Raw genomic sequence first — 26,615 nt, 5'->3', positions numbered from 1 at the left:
AATGCATATCTTTCCATATGTAAGATGCAGAAGGGTGAAGCACAGTGATAAAAATGGCTTTCCCAAGAGCAAATGAGAAATCACCAGCAAAATGAACAGCAGAACCAGGTTGAATCCTGAGCCAGTTTTAACTATTTGATTATCTCTGCACTGTACTGAAAATACCTTTTTTTAATCAGTAGTACTATCAAAGGCATCTTAAATAAGCATGATTACCAGAAAAAATTGTGTGGTTGATACCCTCTTAGCAGAAGAGGATGTACAAGCCTAGTATGTAGTCTTCATTTTGAGGACTGACTGTACATCTGATCTCGCATTTCTTGTGAAGTCTATTTTAAATTACATTTAATTTTTTAAAGTATTTGAGAGGGTGTAATTAGAGAATAAACTGAATCAAAAAAAGGAAACTATTCAGTTGTTTTAGAATTTACTGCCTCAGTATACAATAGACTATTGCCTTATGAAAACAGTTTCCTCTGAAAGACTTACAAAGCAAAAGGTGCTGTGGCATGATTCAAATTGACTAGCAGAATAAAAACTGGAGCAGTGTCTTGTAATTTCATCCTCCCAAGTGGCACCTTTAATAAAATAATTTTTAATACTCTTGGTCTGTGTGGGGTGAAGCAGAGGAACTATGAGAGATGAGCATTTGGATGTATTTCAAGGACAAATATGCCAAATAATTTTTTTTTTAATTTTATTTTGTAAAGAACAGAAAGGTGAGTTTCGACAATTCAGAGCTTTACAAAGTCACTTTGCATGTCAGGGTGTAATCAGTGAAAGTACATCAATGCTCTTTTTTTTTTTTGTGCGTGATTAGACTGTGCTTTGACATTGCCTTAAGCACAAATGGTGCTTTAATAGGACTAATGGACAAAATTGCATTTTAAGTCGAGGCAATTTGAATGTTGCTGCTTAGACACAGAAAGAGTTTGGCTTGCTTGTAGTAAATGAATTTAGAAGTAATGTCAAAAGTCATCCCCTCCTCCCCACTGGCTTTTAGTAAGGAAATAGATTCATCTTTCAAGAGTAGCTTTCTAGTGGAGCTGCTAAGACTTGTCCCTCAAAGTGGGAGAACTTTCCAGCCTGACTTTTTTTTTTTCCCCCCTTCTCCTTTTTCTGTGTATTTTTCAGATACTCTTGACTTAGAAGAAAGGACAGGCAGCTCTGTAGATATTGTATGCCTGTATATTCTCTCTCTTCCCTTCTTTTCTTTCTTGTTTTAATGTTATGGGAACTAATGGTATCTACATGTACTTTTTGGTTGGGTTTTTTTTTGTTGGTGTTTTTTTTTTTTTTAGTACCCCGGCAACTTTGGATCAGAACTATGTTGTTTGTGAGCTTCAGCAAAAAGTAAACATGTTATACTCTTTCCTGAGAAGTCACTTGAAAAAGAAGACCATTGTGTTTTTTGCAAGCTGTAAAGAGGTATGGCTATTCCCCTGCCTCCCCTGTACCGTTTTAAAACTGTTAAGATATTCACGTAGATGTCGAGGCACCAGAGAGGTGAGATTCTGGAGTAGCTTGCAACAGGAAATTGGGGGAGGAACCAAACATCACCTACTCCTGTAGGCATGTCATGCAGGGCCTGGCTGCTGGGAAGCTCAGCGACCGAGGCTCAATGCAGGAAGGTCCTGGGGATCTCAGTGTACTCAGCCATTTTTGTGCTCTGCTGTTAAAAATGAATGCTAAAAGTTATGTCAGCTGTTTCAGTCTTGTCTCGTGATACATTTCATAGTTGGGTTACAGAGTATTTTAATAGTTGTACCTACTTTCTTTACAAGCTTTTAAATCTGCCTATATAAGAAATTATAATTGTGAAATAGTGCAGGGAAAGGTTTTTCTTATGGTTATATAGGAAGTAATCCTTCAAGTACCTACTTGTATAAATGTCCTGGGACTATTGTGTTAAAGTTATTTGTATGTGTTTGTATGGCACAGGTATTTATTCCTATAACTACTGCATGTATCAAATATTTTACAACATACAATGGTGTAGTAAATATTCATTGCAGTTCTTCCACTTGTGCAAGAGCTTACAATATTTTTGTTGCTCTGCAGTTGGCTGGTGAGTATAGTGAGGTGGTAGGCTTAGTTGTACAGAAATTCTCTGAGCTGCAGCTGTACTGCTTTATATGCAGTTTCTGTAACTATTTTCTTAAAAAAATATTAGATGGCTGCCTGCTAGAAAATAATGCTGCATCATGGTTCTATATGTAAGAGTAAACAGACTGCTTTTATAAGAGAAGCTGCTGAAATAGTAAACCAAGATTGTGTAGACTACTTTGAGTGCAAGCATAAGACCCCTCCAGTATTGTCTAAAAGCAGTGCTTCTGGTGGACTTTTGATACTTCGGTCCCTTGCATACAACCTAACTAGTTATGTCCCAAGTCATTCTTTCTGTTACCTACGCTGGTTCCTTTTAGGAAATGCCATCAAAAGGCATGCCAATCTTGTTCCACAGTTCGTTTCCTCTTTTAGTACCTGGGCGTGTGACAAAGTCTCAAAATAACATCCCTTGGCTCTGATGTGGAGAAAAGTGTATTTTATTTGATGTGCTAAGTTAGTTGCTATATACTGGATATGATCTTAAGAAGTGTAACATTGCATGGTAATTCCCCCCCTCCTTGATTTGTCGAGTAGGTCCAGTATCTATTCAGAGTGTTCTGTAAGCTTCAGCCTGGTCTTCCTGTACTGGCACTCCATGGCAAGCAGCATCAGATGAAGAGAATGGAAGTCTACACTTGTTTTGTTCGGAAAAAGGCAGCAGTACTTTTTGCTACAGATATTGCAGCTCGTGGCCTGGGTACGTACCCACAGAAACAATAGTTATTCACAAAGTGATGATCTAACCCTATTGAGACTTTTATCAGTGATAGTATGCTCTGAAGACCAACCTGATTTGTAAGAAATGAAGCTGTAGTTTGCTTAAGAGCTCATTAGGGTATCTCAGAAGAGATACACTTCTTAGGGTTCTGCCATTTCTTTACTGAAGAGGCCCACTTCATTTGTGCTTATTTTTTCTTTTTGTCCCAGAGAGACCTATGCTGTCACTAGTTTTGTAAAGGCATTTGTTAGTGATGTAGTCAGTGGAAGCTGTCTTTTATTTAAGTCTGTAGACAATCTTTTCCAGCCATGTTCTGTGACAAATAGTGGTGGTCTTGGTAGCGTTAGGTTCACGGTTGGACTTGAAGATCTTAAAGGTCTTTTCCAACCTATAGGATTCTGTGACTCTGTGAAATATCTGGAACAGGAGAAGATGGAAATAGTGATGTATTTGCTTACTATAGGCCTTAAGGCAAGATTTCAGCAGGTTTAAGTATTTCCGATGTGCCTGTATCCTGTGGGTTATTCCAAAGGATATGAAAAATTACTAACCTACCAGGATGTGGAAATGAAAACCTGAAGAAATTTTAATGGCTGAAGTATGAATGGCATTATAGGACTATATTCTTAAGGAGGCAGAAAAATAGATGAGGGGAAAAGCAAGAATATTTATAGGACCTGTTTTGGCTTGAGTTTCTTTCCTCTGGTCGTTACCTGCTGAATTATGATTTACTACTTTATATTTTCAGTGGCTACTTCAGACTTTTTTTTTTTTTTTTTAGTACTTGGAGGCATTTAAGTATGACACAAGCCTGTTCAGGAGTCTACTTGTTCTTTCAGATAGCGAACTCTGTTGTCCAAAATGTAAGGTTTTGTCAGTCTGCTACAAAAGGAAGGTGCTCTAAAAATCAAAGGCAGAAATGAAAACTGTTTATTATACCTTCTACACTGCTGAAATCCCACTAGTGAGGATCTAATATGGGTATGGTTGTTTGGGTTTAGAATGTAGGTATAATTGTGGAATACAGCATAGCTACAGACTTGGTCAGGAAGTAACACAAACTTACTCAAATACAAAGCATGCTGCTGCTGGATGAAGTACAGCAGTTAGAAAATGCTTATTAATAATATCATTCACTTTCAGTGTTAATTTCCTTGTCAGGCTTGGTCATCCCCTCCTGTCTTTGAGAGGGACTATGATATTTCTGTATGTGGACAGCTGAAGTAGTGCTGTCTCGTCACAGCTAACTTTGAACCCCGGTGGTGTAGGATATTGATACTGTAGGTGAAAAGTGGGTCAGATATTGTTATTTAATTGTTAAATGTAGTGGTGTTTTATCATCTGTGTCACACAAAACATGTCTGTTCTTGTCAAGTGTGAAATTATGTTCCATTCGGTGTACTGTCATAATTTAGGAAATGAAGATACCATTAATTTTAGCTTTCTTTGATGAAGAGCATGATTCTTTATGATATGCTAATACATGCAATTTTATTTTTATTTCAGAGGTTGCACCCAATGTCTGTAAATTGGTTTAAATGAGGGTTCCTACAAGAATTAATGCTCCAAAATAATATGTTGCTCTTGAATAGGAGGATTTTGAGTACAGTGAGCTTAAATTTTGACATATTTTTTTTCTTTACACAGATTTTCCAGCAGTGAACTGGGTCATCCAGTTTGATTGTCCAGAAGATGCAAACACATACATCCACAGAGTGGGAAGAACAGCCAGGTTTGTTTTCACTTTTCATTAATATTTTAATGTTTAAAACTAGATTGCTATAGGGCCAGATAATTGGCTAAAGACTCACTTGAAAAAATCAAGGTATAAATTGGAAAGAAAGAAGGGCTGTTATCACCAAAAGACCCTTTTGATTGCTTAAGAGTAATGGTTTGACTTAATAATTTCTTAGTGAGCTTCAGAGACTCCTTACAGGAGACAGAAAAAAAATGTCCAGTTGGTTCATCTGATTAGGGAAGCTTAATAGTGAGGAAGCAAAAATCTTTTGCACTTGACAGGATTACCTCAAAGGCTGAGCTGAACATGTTTGTAGGTGGAAAAGCTTGTTTTGCCACTGCCATTTATAGATAAATAAGGCTTTAGACTGTGAATCCAATTTCTTTGTGTCATTGAAGAGTCTTCAAAAGAATGAAAATATTTCTTCCTTATTTTAATTTGGGGAGGAAGGAATCAAATAATGTTAATTACAGGTTAAATTTTAATTTTCTAAGTCTTTTGTAGAATTATATTGTTAGGGATAGCTTTACTTAAAATATTTGTGGCTAAGCCTTTATGATGTGTCCTGGCTTTGGCTGGGATAGAGTTAATTTTCTTCCTAGTAGCTGGTATAGTGCTGTGTTTTGGATTTAGGATGAGAATAATGTTGGTAACACACTGATGTTTTAGTTGTTGCTAAGCAGTGCTTACACTAGTCAAGGACTGTTCAACTTCCCATGCTCTGCCAAGTGCACAAGAAGCTGGGAGGGGGCACAGCCAAGATAGTTGATCCAAACTGGCCAAAGGGCTATTCCATACCGTATGACGTCATGCCCACGAGTTTTCTCCCTTTTACTCTTCAGATTCTCTCCCCCATCCCGCCAGGGGGAAGGTGAGCGAGTGGCTGTGTGGTGCTTAGTTGCCAACTGCAGCTAAACCACAGCATGATGGAAGGGAGTTACCCAGATATGCTGTTGCAAACCTTGTCCTTGATCTCTGAAGTAGATTTTTAAGAGAAATAGGAGCTGTTATTGCTTATAATTCAGTACATCAAAAACTTTACACAGTTATCTGAAGGACGAAATGTAAGACCTGGCATTGTATCTTGTACATGATTTAATTTGTTTGTAGTAGGGTTTTATCATCTTTGTTGCAATGTAGGCAGAAGTCAAACCTAATGGCAGAACAGTTTCTTAGAATAGGACTTCAGCACTCTGCACTATAAGAGTTTGAAGTCTCTTTCTGGATCAGATGGCATTAAATTTTGGTGACTGTAATGGGAGTGTGTACTTCCAACTCTCAGAATGTGGAAGTTTTAGCCATGTTTTTATTGTAATTGGTAATGCTCCTGCCCCATTCTGTCCTGGGTTCTCCGTTTTCCTGTCTACCTGTTATAATAGAAGGGAATAATAAATTTTTAAATGCTTTTGGAAGAAAACTGTCTATGAACAAAATCAGTGAATGTTATATATAATTAGATAAAACATGTAGCTAATTGGCTAAATGCACATCTAGATGTATTCACATGCATCCCAATTGAGAGAAAAGCATATAGGCTTAGTTAGAATTCTGTGGGGTTTTTTGTGTGGGTTTTTTTTTTCCTTTTTTTTTAATCCTGTGTGGCTTCCACAGAAGGCTTGTCATTTTGTCTTTATGGTGTACTGTTATCATGGAAGGGAAAACAATATATCTGGCACTGTTTAATTGGCAGTTTCTGGGAGGCTTGTTGAGCTCTTCCCGAGCCGTGTCACTGAGTTAAAGCACCTCGCTGGAGTTATAATCCTCAGCCTTGTCCCAGTTCTCATTAGGTGCTGAGAAGAGCGATTGTAAGTAGGTTTAGAGAGGGGAAGGAGCTACATAAAGATAACTAACCCCCATTTTCCACAATGCTTTTAATAAAATGTCACTCTGATGAGGACATTAGCCTTGCACCCTTAAGGGTCTGTCTTCGGCGGCCTCTTAAATACAATCTTCTGTGGTTGCTTGAGGGACAGATTTAGGCAGAAAATTGGGGCAGAGAGTCTTTCCCGTAGGCCGTGGCCTGTGCCAGATGCCTGCCCCTTGCTTCACTGGGCTGTCATTTGCATTTCCCTTTACGTGAATTTTTCAGCTAGACCTAGCTAGACCTTACTGAAATTGGGAGTATGTCCGAGGAAGTTGTTTGAGCTGGCAAGGCGGTGACTAATACTGAAAGCAAATTCCTTCTGTAGGAAAAGCTTTATGATTATTTTCTGTCTCTTAATCTGATACAAATACCAAGGAAGGTTCTGCCTGCACTGGGCTTTCGCTTTGGAGAAACACAGAGGGGCACTCTGTCTGTAAAGTAAAGCAGTCCTGGAAAGTGATTTGTTTAGTGAACTTAGCAACATGAAATAAATCTTTGAAAATAAAACAAGGGAGAGGTCTAATAAGTTTTACTGTGCACTAAGTAAATATGCTAATGCAGTTTTAGATTTGGATGATTGAGAATATACTTCTCAGTGAACTCTTAAGTTTTGAGTAGGAAACTTCACTGGTTTTCAATAGCTACAGTTAGTATGAGAAGCTTGTGTTTCTTCTAGAAACTTGATAAAAATGAACTGAACTGCAGTTTAGCAGTCCTCATTAATGAGGTTAGAGATAATTACAAATTTTCATGGGTTATGAGAGTGTATAATCGCATAGAATGAAAGCTAAATTAAATATCTCAGCTAATTAAGACTGTATTAAATTGTAATTAAAACTGGGATGCCAAATACTGTTTACTTTTGAAATCAAATTATTTTGTGATAAAAAAGTAAATATGAAAGTCAAGAGAGAAATTATTTTGGGGATGGGGCTGAAAAACCTTTGACTAACAATCATGGATGTGTTCCCACATCTGTTTTACAGTTTTGCAAAACCTTATCTAAGATGAAAGATAATGATTGAATTTTTGGTGGATAAGACCACTGTGTTCCCTAAGTAGCATTTCACTTACATATATTTCATCCTACTGAAGAACATAAATTGAAACTCCTGCATTTTTGATTTATGGTAAAGTCAGATCAAGAAAATCTGGGTGTTGTCCAGTAATGCTTTTACTTTGTAGTAGAATTGGAATATCTTGATTTTTTTTTTTTTTTTTAACTTAAAAGGTATGCTATGATTGGAGTGATTGGAAGCTGTTTCTTCCAACTGCATTTTAAAGTATTTATTTACAGTCTTAACTAGTTCAGTAACAGAATTTCTAAAATACTGACAATATTGTGGCCATGCCCATAAATATTTTTGCCTATATTTTTGTCACACAATCTCCTAGCAAAGTCTGTAATTTAAAATACTAGATCACAGTGTTTTCCTGTGGGTTTTAGTTTCAAAAATTCTAAGTAAATAAGAGCTACTTGTAGCAATTGTCTGCAAAACTTATTTATTCTGGCTTTTAATTTCTATTGATGCCTTCTGTTCTGTAGCCCATGAAGCCTACAGCTGAAAATATCCTTTGATCAATTTTGTGAAACAAGTTACAACATGCCACTAGGGGACAGCAGAAGATAATAATTTCTGAAGCACACTGATATTCACTTTTTTCCCCAACTGTTTTTCCAACCATAATTTGTAAGTTGTATGGCATGAGAGAAACATATATAGGGATGTTTTTCTTTCAGTCGTGATTGCATCGATGAGTAGAAAAGACACTGAAAAGGCTATTTTATCTTTTATTCATGCGCAAATATCTTGTATTTTGGATGTATCTGTATCCTGGCATGTCTCAGTCATTAATTTCTTTCTTCCCTAGCATTACATTCCTCCCTCCACTCCATTTTTTTTTTTTTAAATTTTTGGTTTTTTCTTTCCCTTCAGAGGAGACTATTAAAAACTGTTACTTGAGTTTAGTGATTTTTTTTTTTTTTTTTTTTTTTCTGTCAGGAGTCTTTTTTTAAAGACACTGACAGTGGAATGTTAAACAGAATACATCTTTTTGCTCTGCAGTTTTTATCTGTGGTATTTCTGGAACTTTATATAGGCTTTAGGTCTGACTCAGGCTCAGACTTCTGATGGTATTTAGTCCAGGCTCGTTGGTTAGGTTTCTTAGGTGCTTAAACTGACCTAAGAAAGTCACTGTAATTTTGTTGTCGTTATTAAAGGTAGTGTGCACACAGGCATGCATGTTCTGTCTGGCTCTACAGATGCTTTTTTCCTTTTGGTAAATTATATTCTGAAAACAAATGGAATAATAAAAGTCCATCTTCCCAAAGCAGGATATTCTATTGCCTACCGTCTTTGTACTGGCTGGTATGATGATAAGATCCAAGAAGTATGAATAAAGATTTAAAAGACCTATAGTCTTTTTGATGCCTTGTAAATACTGAAGAATATATGCACATCAAATTTTGGAAAGGTGCAAGGGTAGGTCATATAATCTTATTCTGTCATGAAGTAAAACGCTTTGAAGCATGCTCATTGGAGCTCTCCTTAAGTAATTCCACATCATATGTGTGAAAGTGAGACTAATAAGCCTTTAGAGTAATCCTTGCAAGTGGCACTAAGAATGTGAGTCACTTAATGGAAGTTTTTTTTCAATGGTGGAAGCTTGGTGGGGTTTTTTTGGTGTGGTTTTTTTTGGTAGTTTTTTTTTTTTTTCTTTTTTCTTTTTCATTGGGAAATATATCCCAAGGATACATGTCTTGAGTCCTGAATAAACAGTACAGTCAAGATGGAAGGTCCTTGTTTGGTTATTTTTTTTAATATTTAAGACCCATTGATGTTTTACTGATGTTTCTTTAAAAATAAATGTAGTATTTAGACCATCTCATATTATATTGCAGTCAAGTCATTATCCTAACTCAAGTTAAGTAAAAATAGCTGCTAGTGGAGGTCACAAGAAATTGTTGACAACACATATTTAACTTGCAGCTCACATTATTAAATTCTCTAAAATTAAACACTGTACGCTAGCTACATTCCTGACAGTGGCCTGCGATGCTGCAGTTGTACAGACTGGCACTGTGTTATCTGCTAGAATTCTTTTCGTAATGGCATGGTGTGAATGTTCCGATACACTGAAATATTAAGTGGCTAAGGTTATTCTCTGCTGACGTGAAGCTATCCTGCAAGCTGTAATAAAAAATAAATAAGCATATGTATTTTAATGCAGTAGAGTGGACACAGCTGCTGTGGAAAATGGATTGCTTACAGTCTAGGCTGGAGGACCCAACAACCTCCCAAGGCCTTTTGAATTCAATTTATTCTGAGACTAGCATGTGAGCCACTGCCTATCCTTGTCCATTATTTCTTGTGACTAAGTCTGTCTGGCAAACAAGACACCTAGCCAGTATGACTGAATGAAGGGGATTATGGTTTTGTGGTATGAATAAAACCCAGTTGCATGGTTCTCAAAACTTGGCAAGAGATATAAATGGGCTACTGTCCAGAGAGGAGAAGGAAAAGGGTATTAAGTGATCAGAGGAAACCAAACCAAACCAAACCCCGAAGCAATCTCTAACTTCATAGCAATATTTACTGATAACTTTTTTTTAGGATACTGAACTAAGGTCTATGCAGTGGAGAAATAGGAGTGAACAAAGCATTAGAAGTGAGCTAAAGCAAAACCAAAAAATGAAGCCAGTTCACTTTCTGTTGTTTGTTTTAAATGCTCCGTGACATGTTGGGCTGTTCACAACCCATGGGAAAGAGCTCTTCTCCCTGGCTGAATCGAGGAACCAGCAGTGAACACGGGCTGTCTGCAGCGTTTGCTCAGCTGTGAAGAGCAAGCACGCTTTCTGTCTGTTGTAATTTTTGTTGGGCTGCTTTAGTAGGGCTTGCTGTAGATGATACAGCCCAGTTTCAGTTAGCAGCGCACACAAATCTCTTGTTAAAGATTTGTTGTTTTAAAGAAAAATATCTATTACAAAAAGAGACCATTGATCATGTAGATGGGATAGAAATTCTGATATTCATGAATTTTTTTTCTGTGCTCATTTGTCCCTTAAAAAAATAGAATAACAAATTACCATGTTAGGGAAGAAACCTGGCAGTGTAGAAGGTATGATAAACAGTAGATAAAACTCTTCTTGCTCCTGGGCTTGGCGAAATAATGTTTTCTTGTTTTGAAGCTTAGATTTCACCAGTCCTCATTGTGTCAGAAGGCCCGGAAGGTAGTATAATTGGAAACAAACTTTTGCCTGAATTGAGCCCGATATGAGAGACCTAAAGCTGTTACTTTGTTTAAGAAATATGTTTAAAAATGGTATCTTATATAATCAGATTTAATAGTTGAATTTTAAAACAAAACTGTGAAAATTATTGTATTTCTGTGGAAGGCCTTAGGGGTAGATATGGATATTAGTTTCTCTTTGTTGAAGGATAGTGTGTGGGTGAACAGATTTACTTGTATGCATATCAGATTGAAATAGGTCTTCTCAGAATAAAACTGTCCATTTTGATATTTTTTGTATATATTTTTATAGATGTCTTATGTTGTTCCTTTACATAAGAGTGCAACACAGACAAATGTCTGCATCAATACAATGTTTTTTTCCTTCACTACCATAGTTATTTTATCAAGGAATTGAAAATAATTTAAAAAGAAAATATAAATTACATGCTAGAAACAATAGAACTTGACTCACTCTAACTTTCATCTAGTCCCTATTATATTAAGCATGATTGTTAGGTTTTTAGCTAACCTATAGATTGGGAAGTCACTGTAACCTAGCTTCTAAAAACTAGATGTATATTTGCGTACTCAGGTGGTGATTCTCTCAAGTACTTCTTACAACAGATGAAGAACTGTACTATGCCAGGTTTTTTTTCCCTCATCCTCAAGGCTCAATTGCAATAGTACGTGCATTAACAAATACCTATGTAATTTCACTGGCATATTCTTTCAGTCTTCACAGGGGTAAATCTTTGCTCTAGAAGCAGGGATCTGTGCTGCTTTTTGAATTTTGCTTGTCAGTTATTCCATGTGATGAAATTGTCTTGTTCTGCATTCTTTATGGAAACTAAAATTGTATGCAAAGGTTTAAATAACATTATTGTTGCAAAATCAAGTGCTCCAGAATATTTATGTTCCGAGAATGGTGCGTAGTGAATAAATGATCACCTTACATGGTGGATAATTTGGCCTCACAGTGGCGTGAGTATTAAATAGTTTTGTATTAATAGTTTGGCAACCAAGTCTGATGAACAAAGGGTCCAGTGGAAGAAGAGTGAAAATACATAATTAAAGTGTATCATAATGCGCATGCAAAACCAGGCAAATTTAGTGGGCTTGGTTTTGATGCTATTCCAAATGCTTAGCTTACTGATCTTAATGTTTTAAGGAAAGCAGTCTTTTGCTTACTTCTGGTAAGTCTCTACCAAATTTGACCTGGGTGGGAAAGAGACAGCTGAGTAGTTGATTGGGCTTCCTTGATGCCTGATGTCCTTTCCCTGAAGGGATCTACTGTGGAGAGTTTCTGCAATACTCATGTTTCCAAAGATGCCTTGTTGGCTTAGAATGCAAAGCGTTTTAGGAATAGCTTTGATTTAAGCTCACAAGTTTTGTAGTGATACCTTGCTTCTATGTCTTTTGACAGATGAGATGACAGCATATGTTGATACTATCCGGCCTGGCCTAGTGCAGCTAAAATTAGATCTTTAAACAAGTCAACTTGGTAAAGTCCCATTTAAGTTAGAGATAGAAAAACCCCACAAAACAGAGGTTTTTTTCAGTATGGTGGTAGATGTGTGACCTCCAAAGCATAAAAATTATATACTTATGGTTCCTTGCATGTTCATGTGTGATAAATACCTTCAAAAACATTATCACCTCCTTTATATTGAGTTTTCTGTAATGTGAAGTATTCCAATTCAGGAAACTAATAAAAGTATCTTTATATCTGCAACCCTTCTTCCCCAAATTTTACGATTACCTCATCGTCTCCATTTTCTCCTTTGCCAGTTTTTAAAATAGATTATTTTTTTCTTGCCAAACAAAGCAGAAATACTGCCTTTAACTCTCTTGAAATTTGGCATCAACTTGTATCTTCTGAAATACAAATGTTAGGGAAACATGTTGCAATACATCTGTTCAAGACAACCTGTATAACATTTCCTGTAAGGTCTGCATATCCACGCAGGCTATCCTTAAATTCTCTTTCCATTGCTTTTCCATAATTTTTTTTTCCTGCTGGATGTCTGCCCTACAGCAGAACACTGATGCCTGATGACCGTCAATCAGATGGTTCCCATTCCTATTTTATTCTGGTATCACTGTGACTCGTATGTCACTGACAATTAAAATATGGTGCATTTGACTGAACTATATGTTATGATGGTTGTGGCAAGGATGTGAATTTACTCTGAATGTGGTTAGAACAAGCTCGACTCTAGCTGCATGGCAAGGTGGAATTGATTAATAACCACGGTACGTTTTCATCTGTTGCCTTTGTGACAATGGTAGTATTGCTTGCTTTAATAGTATTGGCTAGGGGTATATGCAGCCTTTGGCTGGATCTGATCAAGGGTAGGTTAAAATAGGTTAAGATTAGCAAAAATTGAGTGTCTGTTTGACCTGCATGAAGAGCATTTTTTTTCTCATCCTGTCCTCACTGAATTGTTGCCATGCTATTAGTTCCTTCATGCTTGATACCAGCTGTCGGCTCAGGGCGATTTTTAGCAGAATTTTAAGATAGGTTCTGTCATGGTGAATAAACTATCCTCTTGATTTTTAGTGTTTTATTTTATTTATTTTTTGGTATGAAATGAAACTATTTGGCAACTCTTTGTGTTTCTTTGCTAGGGAAATGGTGCTCTTGACATTTTAAACCATTTTTCTCTACTTCTAATTAGCCAGTACCACATTGTCCTAAATAATTTATCCCATTTCCTTCTTGTCCAGTCTTTGGTGCTTGCCCTTGATTGTAGGCATCCTTTTTCTCATCTGCAGTCAGTGTAAATATATCATTCCTACCCTTTGCTTTATAATGCTAATGATGATTTGTCACACCTTCCTTGCTTGTAAGTCAAGATTGAGTTGCAGAGAAGTTACTTGCCTTTTTGATAAGTATTGAAGCCCGTAGACTCTAGAAGATAAGATAGCTTTGAAGTAGAAGTATGTGAATTTTTTTTCCAAAGACTTTCTGCAAGTAAGATACAATTTGCCATAGAATTGGAATGAATTGTATCTGGTACCCTAAAAGACTGTTAAAATCGCAATGCGAAGATGAGTCCCTGCTCTGGTTTCTTGATCAACTTGAGGAGATGACAAGATAAGTAATCAATTACTACACAGTCCAAGAAAGTTTGATTATTTAAGGTTTTTAATTTACTTTGCACCTCAACTGTGCTGGAGACTACTTAGTGAATAATAAATCACCAGAGTGACTTAGCCTTTTAGGATAGATGTTTGGGTTTGGTGATGATGGACAACTTGAAGGCTGCAGTCAGCAAGAATTGGGAGAACTTCTCCTAATGTCTTCTCATCTGCAGAAGAAGTAGTCCTCCTGCTGAAGAATTTCCGTAGCTGAGGTTGACTCTCTGCTGCTTTATCATCTATAAAGGTTTAAAGGTTTTATCTGTCTACTGAAAATAATTACAGAAATGTTCTTCTGTTGGCTCTAGTGGGGAACTTTATTCGCTTAGGATACTGAGGGATGTTCTTTTGTTCTATGTTTTAGGCATTGTAATGGAAACAAATTTTGAGCAGAAGACCTAAGTGTTCTTTTCTTTATTGTTTATGGCAGTTTTTAGTAGCTTGTGCTTTCATAAGTGTGCCAATATAGAAGCTTTCAGTATGAAAGACACAGGGAAAACACTTTTGAAAACTTAAATTTTCCATTGCAACCTCTCTTTTTGAGGTTATCTTTAAGACCATAATTTTCTTATTAGCACATTACTAAGTTGTTCTTTTCTTTTTTGAGAAATAAGATAATACTCTGCCCAAGTAAAACTCTTTTTTTTTTTTTTTTTTTTTTTATAGGCTTGCATTTTGCTTTCTTTAACTAAACACCCATTGGGAACACTGAACAGATACAAACCTTCCCAGATGGTACTTAAGATCGTTTGGTTTTCAGCTTTCTCAATTCTGTAATGATTTTATTTTCAAGTTTAGCTCTGAAGAACAGCATTAATATTAAACTGTTTTAATTAAATCACACAACAATATAAAAATGGGCAAAGGCTGTTCCTCCTTAACTTCAAGTATGTTTAAAATATTGGCATTTAAAAAAGTGAATGTTTCCAAAATAGTTAAGGAAAAAGATTACACTGCATCAATATTTACCAGATGTCTTTCAGTCCCTTTGAATTTCTGAATGCATCAGCTCTGAGATATTTTTAATGTTGCCTTTTTTTTTTTTCCTTAGTAATTGCCAAAAGATGAGAAGGTATTGGTGTTCGGAAACCTGTCTCTTCTATTTTTATGTGATTGTTTCTTTACTTAGCTATAGTACTATTTTCTCTGTATAAAGGCTTTGCAAGACATAGTGTAAACATTGAATTAGTTGTTGTCCATAGATACCGGATCTAATGCTTGTTTTCTTTTTGTGAATTATCTATGGAATGTACCTTTAGAATTGCATCTCCTGATGCTGAAAAGGTAACTGATTCAGCATATAATACGTTTAGCACTAATAACACAAGAACACCTTTCAAGGGTCAGATTGAAGGTTCATCTGATCCCACATCCTATTTTGAGAGTGACCTTATGGGTACTGAGGAAAAGCTATAAAACCAAAACTAGTGTAGATTGATATTTCCTGTACTATATCATTCCAGAGTTTGGGTTGGTGGCTTGCAGAGAGAGGCTATCTGCACTCTCTGACCCTTGATGGGTATTTCTTCCATGATTTGTATGGCACTGGTCTTTTATAATGTGTTGCACGCTGAATAAAGTAAGTATAATAAACCAACAACTTAAGAATGCCAAGTGAGGCACTCCAGAATAAGAACTGCCAGAAGCAACAAAACTACACAAATCACTTCATGCCTATGACTAAATTTAAAGAAGCTGCAAAAATCATCCTTTGTAGGTGTTTATATAGTGTGATCAAGACTTTTTTTGTCGTCTTCACAAATGAGGAAGATTCTTGTGAAGAGACTAAACAGACATTCTTTCCAGATATCGGATCATTCTCATAGCTCTTTTCTGAATCCTTTCCTTTTGTAGCATCTGTTTTGAAGAGAAGAGCAGAGCTATGTGTTATTCTGTACTCTAAATTGGTGAGACTAGTATTGGCAGCAATATTATCTTTGTCTTCCTGTCTGATACAAGCCTTGGGTAGATAAAAGAATATTTTCATCCTTCCTTCCAACAGTGCTCTGAAAGCTCAGGTTCTTTTGATGAATAATTAGCTGTCTTGGAACTGTGATCATCAATTTTTTCCACAAAATGCAAAGTCCTCTAAGGTTCAGTGGCTTTCCAGGATTTCATTACTTGTTCAAGCAGTGGCAGTGTCTGACATGCACCCACTTTGTGGAAATACTGTCTGGAATGTGGCTGGGTTAAAATATATAGAGCTTTCTTAGAAGGTGCACTTGGTCTATGTAAGTGAGTCATTCCCAACCTTAATTATTATATAAAGGGCCCAAACATTCATGGGATGTTTGGTCAGCAGTAACTTAGGTCCTCCTATGCTGTTGGTAAAGATAATAAATTGCCTTAAACCAAGCATATGGGTTGCTTTAGAACTCTTTTTTAGAAAGATTCTACAAACTGATATTTCTGCATTAAGAACATTTTAGGTCTAGTAATTAAATGGATTAAAATCAAGTTAGTATGGCTTTTGTATGGTATCTCTCCCTCACCCACAACCCTAAAGCAGTATTTTTTTTTTGGACAAAGTCTAAATGTCATACCATTTCTTTTGGTACTCTTACCAAACTATATAAAACCAGTAAATTTACATAGGGTTGGTATGTGGCAGACTCTCCTCTTGTATCAATTCGATTTCCATGTAAAATTTCAAAATGTAGAATGTAAGGGTTAAAAACTCATGATGGAAACATTTATTAAACATTTTTAGATTATCTTTAAAAGTCAGTCCCCAAACCCATCACGTATAGCGTTGGGCAAAAAAAAAAAGGCATCAGAGAGCATTTTTGTTGTGATTTTTCAAATTCATCAAATGAAAGCAGAGAGCTGTAATAAAAGCTGTCAGCCTGTTTTAACTGCAGATTTTGTTGCTACTTGCATTGCTTACTATGCTGTGACAGATAGTGTTTATAGTTTTCAAACAGTTCTGCAGTAGTGTTTTTGCCAAGTGATAACTGTTCATACTTGAAGAAATGTGGGCTCCCTGTATTCCATCTGAAATTATTTTTATCAGTTAATGATAAGATTCTTGTTTGGTGTGCCTGAGAACATCCTTCTGTGCTCTCTGGCCTCCAACTTAAAAGCTCTCTTAAGCGCAGGAGTTTGACTCTAATACTTCCCTACATAGCACTTAATGTCCCCTTTCCTATCTACAAAAACTTGAACTGGTGTTTTCTTCTGTCACTGCTGAGCTTTTATTGGAAAGATATGTGACCTACCCTGGCACAGTCTTGTTCTCTGTGGTCTCTGACCCAAAGAGAAACTAATAACATCTCCCACCCTTCTGCTGACAGTTTATACCTTTTGTATAATATCCTCTGCTTGATGGTTCTCTTGACGGAGAAGAGTGTATGCTATTGGAGTAAAGACCCAACAGGAGAGTGTATGATGGAGTAACAGAAGCTGAAGATTTATGAAATGGCAACGGACCGACTGGAATAAAGATAGAAGAAACAGTTAACTTGCCTTATAGAAAAGAGAAAGGACAAACCAGATGTGCTTAAGATGGATGCAAAGTTTTGCCATCATAGGAAAAAAAAAAAAAGACAAATATGACTGGAGTAGGAACCAGAGCAAAGGCCTGTTAAAGTAGTAAATAATTTGATATAAATTGACACTTGAAAAATAATACGATGAGAATTTTCTGTTTCATATAAATTGAATACTTGTAGTCATTGCAGTTTATCTATAGGCTTACAACCTGCTGCTGCCTAGGGACTTCCCTGTGAGTAGCTCTTGGCAGTTTAAAGCTGCTCTACATAGTAACTTACCACTCTCTTATTTTGCTTTGTCCCACACATTCCTCTCATCAGTTGGTTTTGAGTGGGATTCTGTCCAATTTTGGCGTATTTCTGAAATTTAGTTGGATTGTTGTTTTTTATATAATGGAGGACTCTATGCAATATTTTCCTATCAATCTGTACTATGAATGTAAATGAATAATGTATGTGTTACAATAGATATGGACTTAGATAATGCAGATAAGCTAACTCATCATTACTACTTTTTCAGTAGGACTTAAACCCATTGTCTTGTTTGGTTACTAATGCTGTTTGGGTATTTTTTTTCCTCCATGAATGTCCTCAAGTCACTAAATTTGACAAAAGTAGGAACTGACATTTTCTTTCACAAAAAGAAAGTGAACAAGAAGACGCTTTAAGAATAAAATAGAAGAATTTTTATTTCTTTGCCAACCATGTATCTTGAATAATTACTAACTCAGCTACATTTGATACCGCTGTTAAATACATTGAAGATTGAATACTAGATATGATCTTATGGGATCAGTCTGATTGTATTTTTTTCTTTTGCACCTAGAAACTGGTTCTATAAAGGAAAGAACTCCTGTGTTTATGCTTTTCTTTCAGTGATGCCTCTGTGACCTGTTAGAAAAATAGCCTTTATTGAACATGCAAATAGGAGTTGTTGTTTGGGATTGAGGCACTTATCCTTTCCTAGCCTTTACACTTGCAGGATGTGCAAAGGAGAATCAGTTGTTACCAGGTGTTAAGACTTAACTGTTGGTAAAGGATGAATGCAAGTAGCTAGATCTTCTAGTATTGTAAGCTTTGATCAAGTGGCATTTGATTACTACAGAAACATTTCTAATCTAGGGAAGAAAAAAATCCACTTATCTGAATCTATGTCTTAGTCCCAGATGTTTAGGGCTCTAGGTGTAGTTTTGAAATCAGGTCAAATGGAGATACTGGCAAGTCACTCAACTGCTTTGCCTTTTCTTTTCCCTTTGTAAAGTGAGGATTTTTGTCTGCTCTTTGGGCTGCTTATAAGGAAGCAAATGTAAATTCTCATTGGTTATTGAAAACATCAACAAAAAATTCTATTTTTTGCATGTTTGCTTGAGGTCTCTCTTTTGTGTTCCCCCCCCCCCATCAGATACAAAGAAGGTGGTGAAGCTTTGTTAGTATTGCTTCCCTCAGAAGAAAAAGGCATGGTGGAACAGCTGGCGCAGAGGAAGGTACCTGTCAGTGAAATCAAGTAAGTGGCTTGTCTGTTATTCAGCCTTCTGTCTACAGGAATAATGTGTGATGAGTCTATGACAATCCTGATGGAGTAAAGTGCTTGAATTACCTGAAGCTGGACAAACAAGGGAGATAATTTGATTTTGATAGCATTGTAGAAGGAAAAGACCTTGAGAGGTTACTTATTCCACCCCTTTCCCCAAGGCAGGATCAGCTGCACAAATCATTGTTATCAGATGCTTGTCTAACTTGCCAATGAATATCTTCATAATTTCACGAAGTGATCTCGTCTATACTCAACAGTTCCTGCCATTAAGGTTTTTTCTTCAAGTGTCTGATAAGCCTTGTAAGTAATTTAAGTGAAATATTTCTTTTGTCCTGTGCCAAGAATATATGGAAAATTATGTATTCTCTTACTCTTTGCAACTACTTTTTATGTAATTGAACATTATCATGCTATTTCTTTCTCTTCTTTCACAGATTAAACAATAACAATTTCTTTAATCTGTCCTTGTATGTTTTTATACCTTTTATCATTCTTGTTTCTCTTAACTCTCTTTTCTTTAGTTCTAGACTGTTTCTCCGATTTGTCATGATCTTTCTGAATCAGTTAGTTGAAGAATGGAAAATAAAAGATGTGGCTAAATGGTCATTTTACATACCAGAGAGAGTATTCTGATGGAGATCTGTAGAGATCTATGCTATCTCTACAAAAGAGAACTGACTTTGAAAGAGTTGCAGAAGCATATAATGATACTATGTAAAAAGAAAAAAGAAATTATATTGCCAGTTTCTATTAAATGCAGAGTAATGGACATGTAGGAAAGACAGAAACCCTAACTTTAATAGAAGAAGCCCACACCACTAAAAGGCATCGATGGTAATTTCTTGATTAGCAGCTATAGGTAGGAAGGAGTTCATTGTTCTTTAAGCCTATCAGTCTAATGCTAAATCAAAAGACGAAACAGAATGTGAAGGAAATACAGAAGAATTGAAAGCAAGCCAGAAAATGTGGTATGAGCCTGACTCCATTTTGAATACTTATATAGTTCAGGTTACACCATGCCAAAAGTTGTAGAGTTGAGCTAGAAGAAATCCAGAGAAGGATGACAGGGTAGAAAATTAAGTTTCTGTACAAGTGGGTATGAGCAAGGCTAGGACTCTTTTACTTTGAAAGGCTGTGGTTTGTATGTGAAGATACAGGTATCTAAGCAAAGAAGATAATAAACTGTATGCAGAAAGTGTTTGTGGAATAATTGTTTTTGAGAAGAAATCAAAGTAGGGTGAAACTTCAAGTGGTTATTATTACCTCATTGCTTAAACCTTCAGATCTGCTCAAAATTAACTATGTTGTATTCGTTGAATTCTAGTGTAATGAAGAATGGTAAGAAATTGTCACTACTTACACTGTTACCTGTTTTTTGTTACACTTTTCATAGACGTTTATGTCAAAACTTGAGTTAAGGAACATATACTTTGAGACTTTTCATTATTAAAATCTACTGAATAAGAATCTTTTTCACTTCATTAGCTTTTCCTATTGTAAATTCAATAATAGGATGCATTAAAGTAAGTCAGGATAGCCTGGTCAATTGCAATTTGGTATGATGGTGACTTCTAACAAACTTATTTTGTTTTTACAAATGAAAAGGAAGGCTTGTGTGACCAGCTGTAGTGAAGGGGAAAGAAGCAAGAACTTGGAATGATAACCGCAAAATACTGTCAGTTCCTACTAAATCTTACTCTTTTATGAGTGCTCCAGTGTTCAGCTTCACTAGGCTGATTTTTCTGTTTGGTTTCCCTGAGGATTGCCATTTTTGGTACCATAGTTGGATGTCATCACTCCAGACATGCCACACCTGGACACAAGTTGGACTTAATTTCTGCAGAGAATAGAAAAATGCATACAGCACTTTCCAGATTTAAGGTTTAGTTTTATTTTTTTAAAGTATTTTTGATGTATGGGATATACCATTTCAGAGACACTTGTGAACTGCACTTGTGAATGCTGCTTCTATGTAACAAACTGAGTACACAGCAGCCAGTGAAGTAAATACACCTTTTCTGGTCAAACACGGGTATCAATTCTGTGTGGAACATGCATGAACTTCAACCATAAGACAACTTTTGCTAAAAGAGCGAAAATAAGGAGTACAATGGAATCAAACAACTACCAAAAGCCTAATTGTGCTTAAAGCTTTGTTTTTGATGTTGCTGTTTAAAAAACTACCCCCGCAGCCCCCCTCGGTGAATGTGGACAATATCAATAAGGAAACTGAATTAAAGTCTGATATTTTCTTTTCCTTTAAGCATCATAGTGCTTTAAAAGGTGTCGTGGTTTAACCCCAGCTGGCAGCTAAGCACCACACAGCCACTTGCTCACTCCCGCCCGGTGGGATGGGGGAGAGAATCAGAAGAGTAAAAGGGAGAAAACTCGTGGGTTGAGATAAAGACAGTTTGATAGGTAAAGAAAAAGCCATGCACACAAGCAGAGCAAAGCAAGGAATTCATTCACTCCTTCCCATGGGCAGGCAGGTGTTCAGCCATCTCCAGGAAAGCAGGGCTCCATCACACGTAACGGTTACTTGGGAAGACAAACGCCATCACTCCAAATGTCCCCCCCCTTCCTTCTTCTTCCCCAGCTTTATATACTGAGCATGACATCATATGGTATGGAATAGCCCTTTGGTCAGTTTGGATCAACTATCCTGGCTGTGCCCCCTCCTAGCTGCTTCTGCACCTGGCAGAGCACGGGAAGCTGAAAAAAAAGTCCTTGACTAGTGCAGCAACAACTAAAACATCTCTGTATTATCAACACTGTTTTCAGCACAAATCCAAAACGTAGCCCCACATCAGCCACTATAAAGAAAATTAACTCTATCTCAGCTGAAACCAGGACAAAGGATCTGTTGTATAACCACCACAGCCTAAGCAAATTGTCTCTTTTTTTCCAAACTTCATCTTTTTCCTTCTTAAAATGATAGTTATTCAAATCATTTATCTTGTTTTGATATTCACTAAATAAATGTCTGTTCTCATGCATATTATAAATATTTCACCTTTCTTTGACAGCTAAGCTTTTAGCTTCTTGAGTAATGCAGTTAATTGTTTGAACAGCTTATCATAGAACATGGTAAAAAAGCCTCTTTAGCCTGTATTTATTCATGCAAATCCAAATAGGTATTTTTGTACTAGAATAACAATTCAATTTTAATAAGGCAAATATTTTATTTGCCCCCCCAATAAATGCATCTTCCATTTATAATCCAAGTTAGATGTGTCTCTGGAGAAACATCTATGGCTGCATCTCTTAACACATTCTTGCTAATCTGTTACATCAATGGAAAACTCTGCTATTTTGGGGTGGTGTTTTAAAAAAAAACAAACAATTCATTCTTTTACCAAGCCACTAGGGCATATGTACAATAAATACATTCAAGTAACATTCTTAACTGGAATCATTAGAAGCAAATTCAGGGCTTTTGATGGATATTTTAACAGCCTGCCCCGAGATCCGGTTTTTCAATCTGCAAAACATACCTTATTAGTATTTGTAACATCGTAATGAAGGGGAATGCTTTTACTTAGAATTGTCTGCCTAGTGTGGTTAAGGCTTAAATGGTTTAGCATTGTACTTCTAAGATGCTAACTAAAATCCTTAAAAAAAAAAAAAAATTTCTCGTAATTGCTTGTGGATTGCAAACCAATTTAATCCTAAAAGTTTTTAACTACAAATTTTCTTAGGTTGTTTACTTCTAGCCAGTTTCCCAATTAATACAACCCTGGTGTGTGTTGTCAATTGATGAATTGTTGAAGAAGTTCCATCAACCCATGGATCATGTTCCAGGTCTTCTGCTGAAAGTCTTCTAGTGTTTGTGCATATTCACCTAATTATAGATTCTCAAGAATTGATTTAACTTGTGAGTTAGAAGGTAATGAGCATCGTGCGCTGCCAACAGAGTTTAACTCTTCAAACTTCTGAAATGCATTCTGAAAGTTTTGTTTGTAAAACATCACTGTCAATTAAAATGTTTGTTTTGCTGTTCTTGTTAACCTGTTATCTTGCACAGGGTTTGCAAGAACCAGTTTTCTGTTACTTTCCTTGGTTTGTATTTTCTGCTTACAAACAGCTCTTAACATTTCTTTATTTCATTTAGACAGAGCTTTTAAAACAATTCCTTAATTTGAAAGGAGAGAGGGGAATAACTTTTTTCCTGAATACCTATTCAAAAAGCTAGGGTTTGGGCTGTTTTCTTAATTTTCAATTTTAAATCTAAGCTCCCTGTAGAACTTGTTAGTATACCATACCTTTCTGATCAGCACAAGCTGCCAATTTACAGGTAGTGCTTTTAGCAATACGTTTCTTTTTCATCGTTCAAACAGAGCAAGAGAAAATGCAAAATATGCAATAATAAATATCTTTAGAGCATTCAAATGTGGTGAACAGCTACTCAGAAAGCATTAAATATTATGTACATATTTACAAGGAGTCTATAATTTCAAAGTTTTAGATGCGAGCTGTAAACTGAAATTATTTTTGATAATACCTTGAGACTACTTCATTGCATCCAATTTTGTAGAGTAACAAGATAAAAGCTGCTTCCTAAGGGGATATTGTAACAATTTTTGTGTCTAGAAAATTTTACGAAAGGAAGCGCAAGTATGTAGATACCCACGATGTAATACTGCTTTCTTTAATATTATGACAAAAATGTGGTTCTTGAAGAAAACAACACTAGCAACAACCAAACACCTTTTTTTCCTGGCAGCGGAGAATACTTGGATATGTATTCCACATGACAGTAATATTAATACTAGGGAATCTATTATAACTTGCTGCATCCCAATTACCATCATTACTGTAGGACAGTCCATTGGTGTAACTAACCAGCCTGGTTATGCACATGTATGTGATCTGCTGGTGTGAGACTGGCATCTCTGAGCAGGCTTCCTTAGGTCCCAGCTCTTCCTCCTCTCTCCAGCCTTCCAGGCTGTCCAGTGTGAAGATAGGGAGCCACGTTCCAGGCTGAGAGCACAGAGCAAAACCTGCCACTGCTTGGAAGCTGAGTGGAATATGGAAACTTTCACTACATCATGGCAGCATGGTCTTTTTGGTGGTTGTTGAGCTTTTTTGTTTAAATTCCACTTTGGAGAGTATGGGGAAGAGAGAGTATTTAGTTAAAGCAGTGCTTGTATCCTGGTGTTAAAAACAGGGGAAACGAGTGGAAAGCGAAGTGCGTATTGACCAGGAAATTTGGAGAGTGTTGTCTGATCAGTTCATAAGACCAAGCAAGCTGAGTTCATATTTATACCATGGCACAGTCAAGTGTGGCTATTTATGCAACTGCTAGGCAAAACAACAGGTTCAAAAAGTTATGCTGCTCCTTAAATGCAAGACTTGTACTCACAGAGTAAGAAAAGAAACAACCCAGTTAAAATGACAGACAATGTAATAAAATCCTCTTCAAGTTTTTGTGTAGTTGGTTCTAGCTCACTGGTTCATAGCTGTTTAGGCAAGCTTATAAATTATGATAATTCATTTAAGTGTTTAGATTTTAGGTTTGTCTCTCCAGATAGTCACGTGTATATAATTATTGTAAAGAGTTTTATTTATTCAGAAAGAAATAACATGCAAACTCATTAAAACGAAAATCCAATTTAACAATGACCAGCTTTGTTATCTTTGGAATCCCAACATGAGATGAAGATGACAGAGGGCGGCTGTCATGGTACAGTGTTGGAGAGGAGGGAATCCAGTATTATGACTCTCTTTTAATATTCAATGTTGCAAATTTACTCATTCATTAATAAACACATAACCTCAAAATGTGCTTGGGGCACCATATTCTTGGTTGACATTGCTTAGATTTACACCACAGTATCTTGCCTTGCTTTTAACTGTAAAGAAAGCATCTTGTGTTTTCTGTCTTTTTCAAACCCTTTTCTTGCAAATTTCGACCAAATTAAACTAAAATTTATATGCAGTCAACAAAATGCTGTTACATCTTGTCTAAGATTATTGTCCATTATGCTTGGAGCCCCCATGATGTATTGTCTCCTGTAAATAATGGATCATATCCTACAATAATCAAGTCTCAGAAAATAATGAGTAATAGCAGGCCCAGGTGAGAATTGGAACATGGTATGCATTTGGAGTTTGACAGTGACAAGTCCCCACTACTCTTTGAGTACAGCTCCAGGGCCAGTTTTGTGTTTACTTAAAGATTTAATGTAGACCATGTTTCCCTAGCTTATGAGAATGTGCAACTGCCAGATGCTTTGCTGACATCAAATATGACATCTGCCTTTTCTTTCCTATTCTTAAAGCCTGCTTATGCTGCTATGAAGGATAATCAGACTGCTTAGTCATGTTTTGCTTCTGACTAAGCATGTTGGCCATTGGGTTTTTGTACAAATTGCTTTTTTGGTATCAAGAAAAAAGTTTGTATTAAACATACAGATTGGTTTTTTGGTATCAAGAAAAACGTTAATTGTTTAACTTATCTTTTTTTTGCCCCCTTTGAAGATGAGCACTACGTTTGCCTGCTGTGTCCCATAGATTTTTATCTCTCTCAGATGAGTTCTCAAGAATAGATACAACTATGACTCGAAGTGCTCTGACTTTCTCTCTAGTTGCTATGGAACAAATTTCTTTTGACCCAGCTGATTTATCTAAGTACCTGTTATCCTCTGATTTGTGATTCTGGTGTGAGCTTGGACTGTGCTGTAGCTGTTGCAGCTGCAATCAGACAGCTAACCACTTTGAGTGAAGACGAGGGAAAAAAGACACTGACTAATTTAAGTGCCTTGAGGTCACCTCTTACTGGCTTTCCCATAACTTAACAGCAATCCAACACTTCTCTGAGCTGTTATACTACTGGTGTTCATGTTAATTTTGTTGTTGTTATTCATGCTATCCCTTCTTTACTTTTTGTATCTCATTTTGTGCTTGTATATCTTATTTTATCCCAGTGTATTTGTGCTGTTTTTATACTTGTCTTCAGTTCTACTTTAAGCTTTCTTCTTGAGTTTCAGGCCACTGTAAACACGTTTATTTCATCTAGCCAGCCTTTTTATTCTTCCTCCTGTCTTTCCTCTGCAGTGAGGTAGTATACTTTGTAACTTCTCATACAATTCAGTATTAAGCAAACCACTGCTTTTATTTTGCTATTCTACCATTTTTCCTTTGTTAGGATTGTAAATATTTTCATTGTGACCTTCTCAATCTTGTTTTATAGAATAAAATCTAGAAGAGCCTTCTCTCTCTTTACTTTTTCTATCTTTGGTATTATGTGCATTCCATCCTCCATTGCATTTCAAAGACGTGTTGGTCAGTTTGTGTCCCACTGAATTTTTCATGCCTCTTCTTTTCTCTCTTATGTCTTTACACTTTCAGAGTAAATTATTTGCTGCCTTGAAACTGGAACTCAGCTTTTTGATCTTTCACTAAAACTGTAGCTAAATAGCTCTTGTGTGTGCTACAGTCTTCCACTGGCTGTATCTGACAGATAAAAAATTGAAATGGTGAGGGAATAAAGTTTGATGTCTTTATAAATTAAAGTATTCCTTGGTAATAGCCGCCAACCCCTTGCTTAATTGCTGCTTTCATATTTAGTAAGAATAATTGATTACAATAATGGCTTATGTTACAAAAAATGCCTAGAAAATGTTTTTTAATCAGTCATGTTTTCTAGACTGACTTAGTGCTTAGTGAAGTGACTGCTTAGTGAAGAAGCATGATTTTGATTTTTTTTTTTTTCTTTAGTTCCTTCAGCAAAGGCTGTGTTTTGTTGTACACAGCCATGTGTATGTACACAGCCATGTCAGTATGGG

The 26,615-nt window shown here is 36.3% G+C and overlaps 1 protein-coding gene across 1 annotated transcript in view; it reads left to right on the top strand.

Moving 5' to 3' along the window:
* DDX10 (DEAD-box helicase 10) overlaps positions 1-26,615 on the top strand; it is a 195,612-nt gene that overhangs the window by 14,289 nt on the left and 154,708 nt on the right. Inside the window, exons 7-10 of the mRNA XM_075490972.1 lie at positions 1,302-1,428; positions 2,644-2,806; positions 4,475-4,559; positions 18,697-18,798. Of these exons, the coding sequence (XP_075347087.1) occupies positions 1,302-1,428; positions 2,644-2,806; positions 4,475-4,559; positions 18,697-18,798 (477 nt within the window). The remainder of the gene's footprint in view (positions 1-1,301; positions 1,429-2,643; positions 2,807-4,474; positions 4,560-18,696; positions 18,799-26,615) is intronic.

The sequence above is a fragment of the Mycteria americana genome, chromosome 1 (genome assembly GCF_035582795.1).
Source record: "Mycteria americana isolate JAX WOST 10 ecotype Jacksonville Zoo and Gardens chromosome 1, USCA_MyAme_1.0, whole genome shotgun sequence".
NCBI classification, from domain to species: domain Eukaryota; kingdom Metazoa; phylum Chordata; class Aves; order Ciconiiformes; family Ciconiidae; genus Mycteria; species Mycteria americana.
The sequence above is the reverse complement of the archived record's forward strand: the minus strand, read 5'-3'. Positions and strand labels throughout refer to the sequence as shown.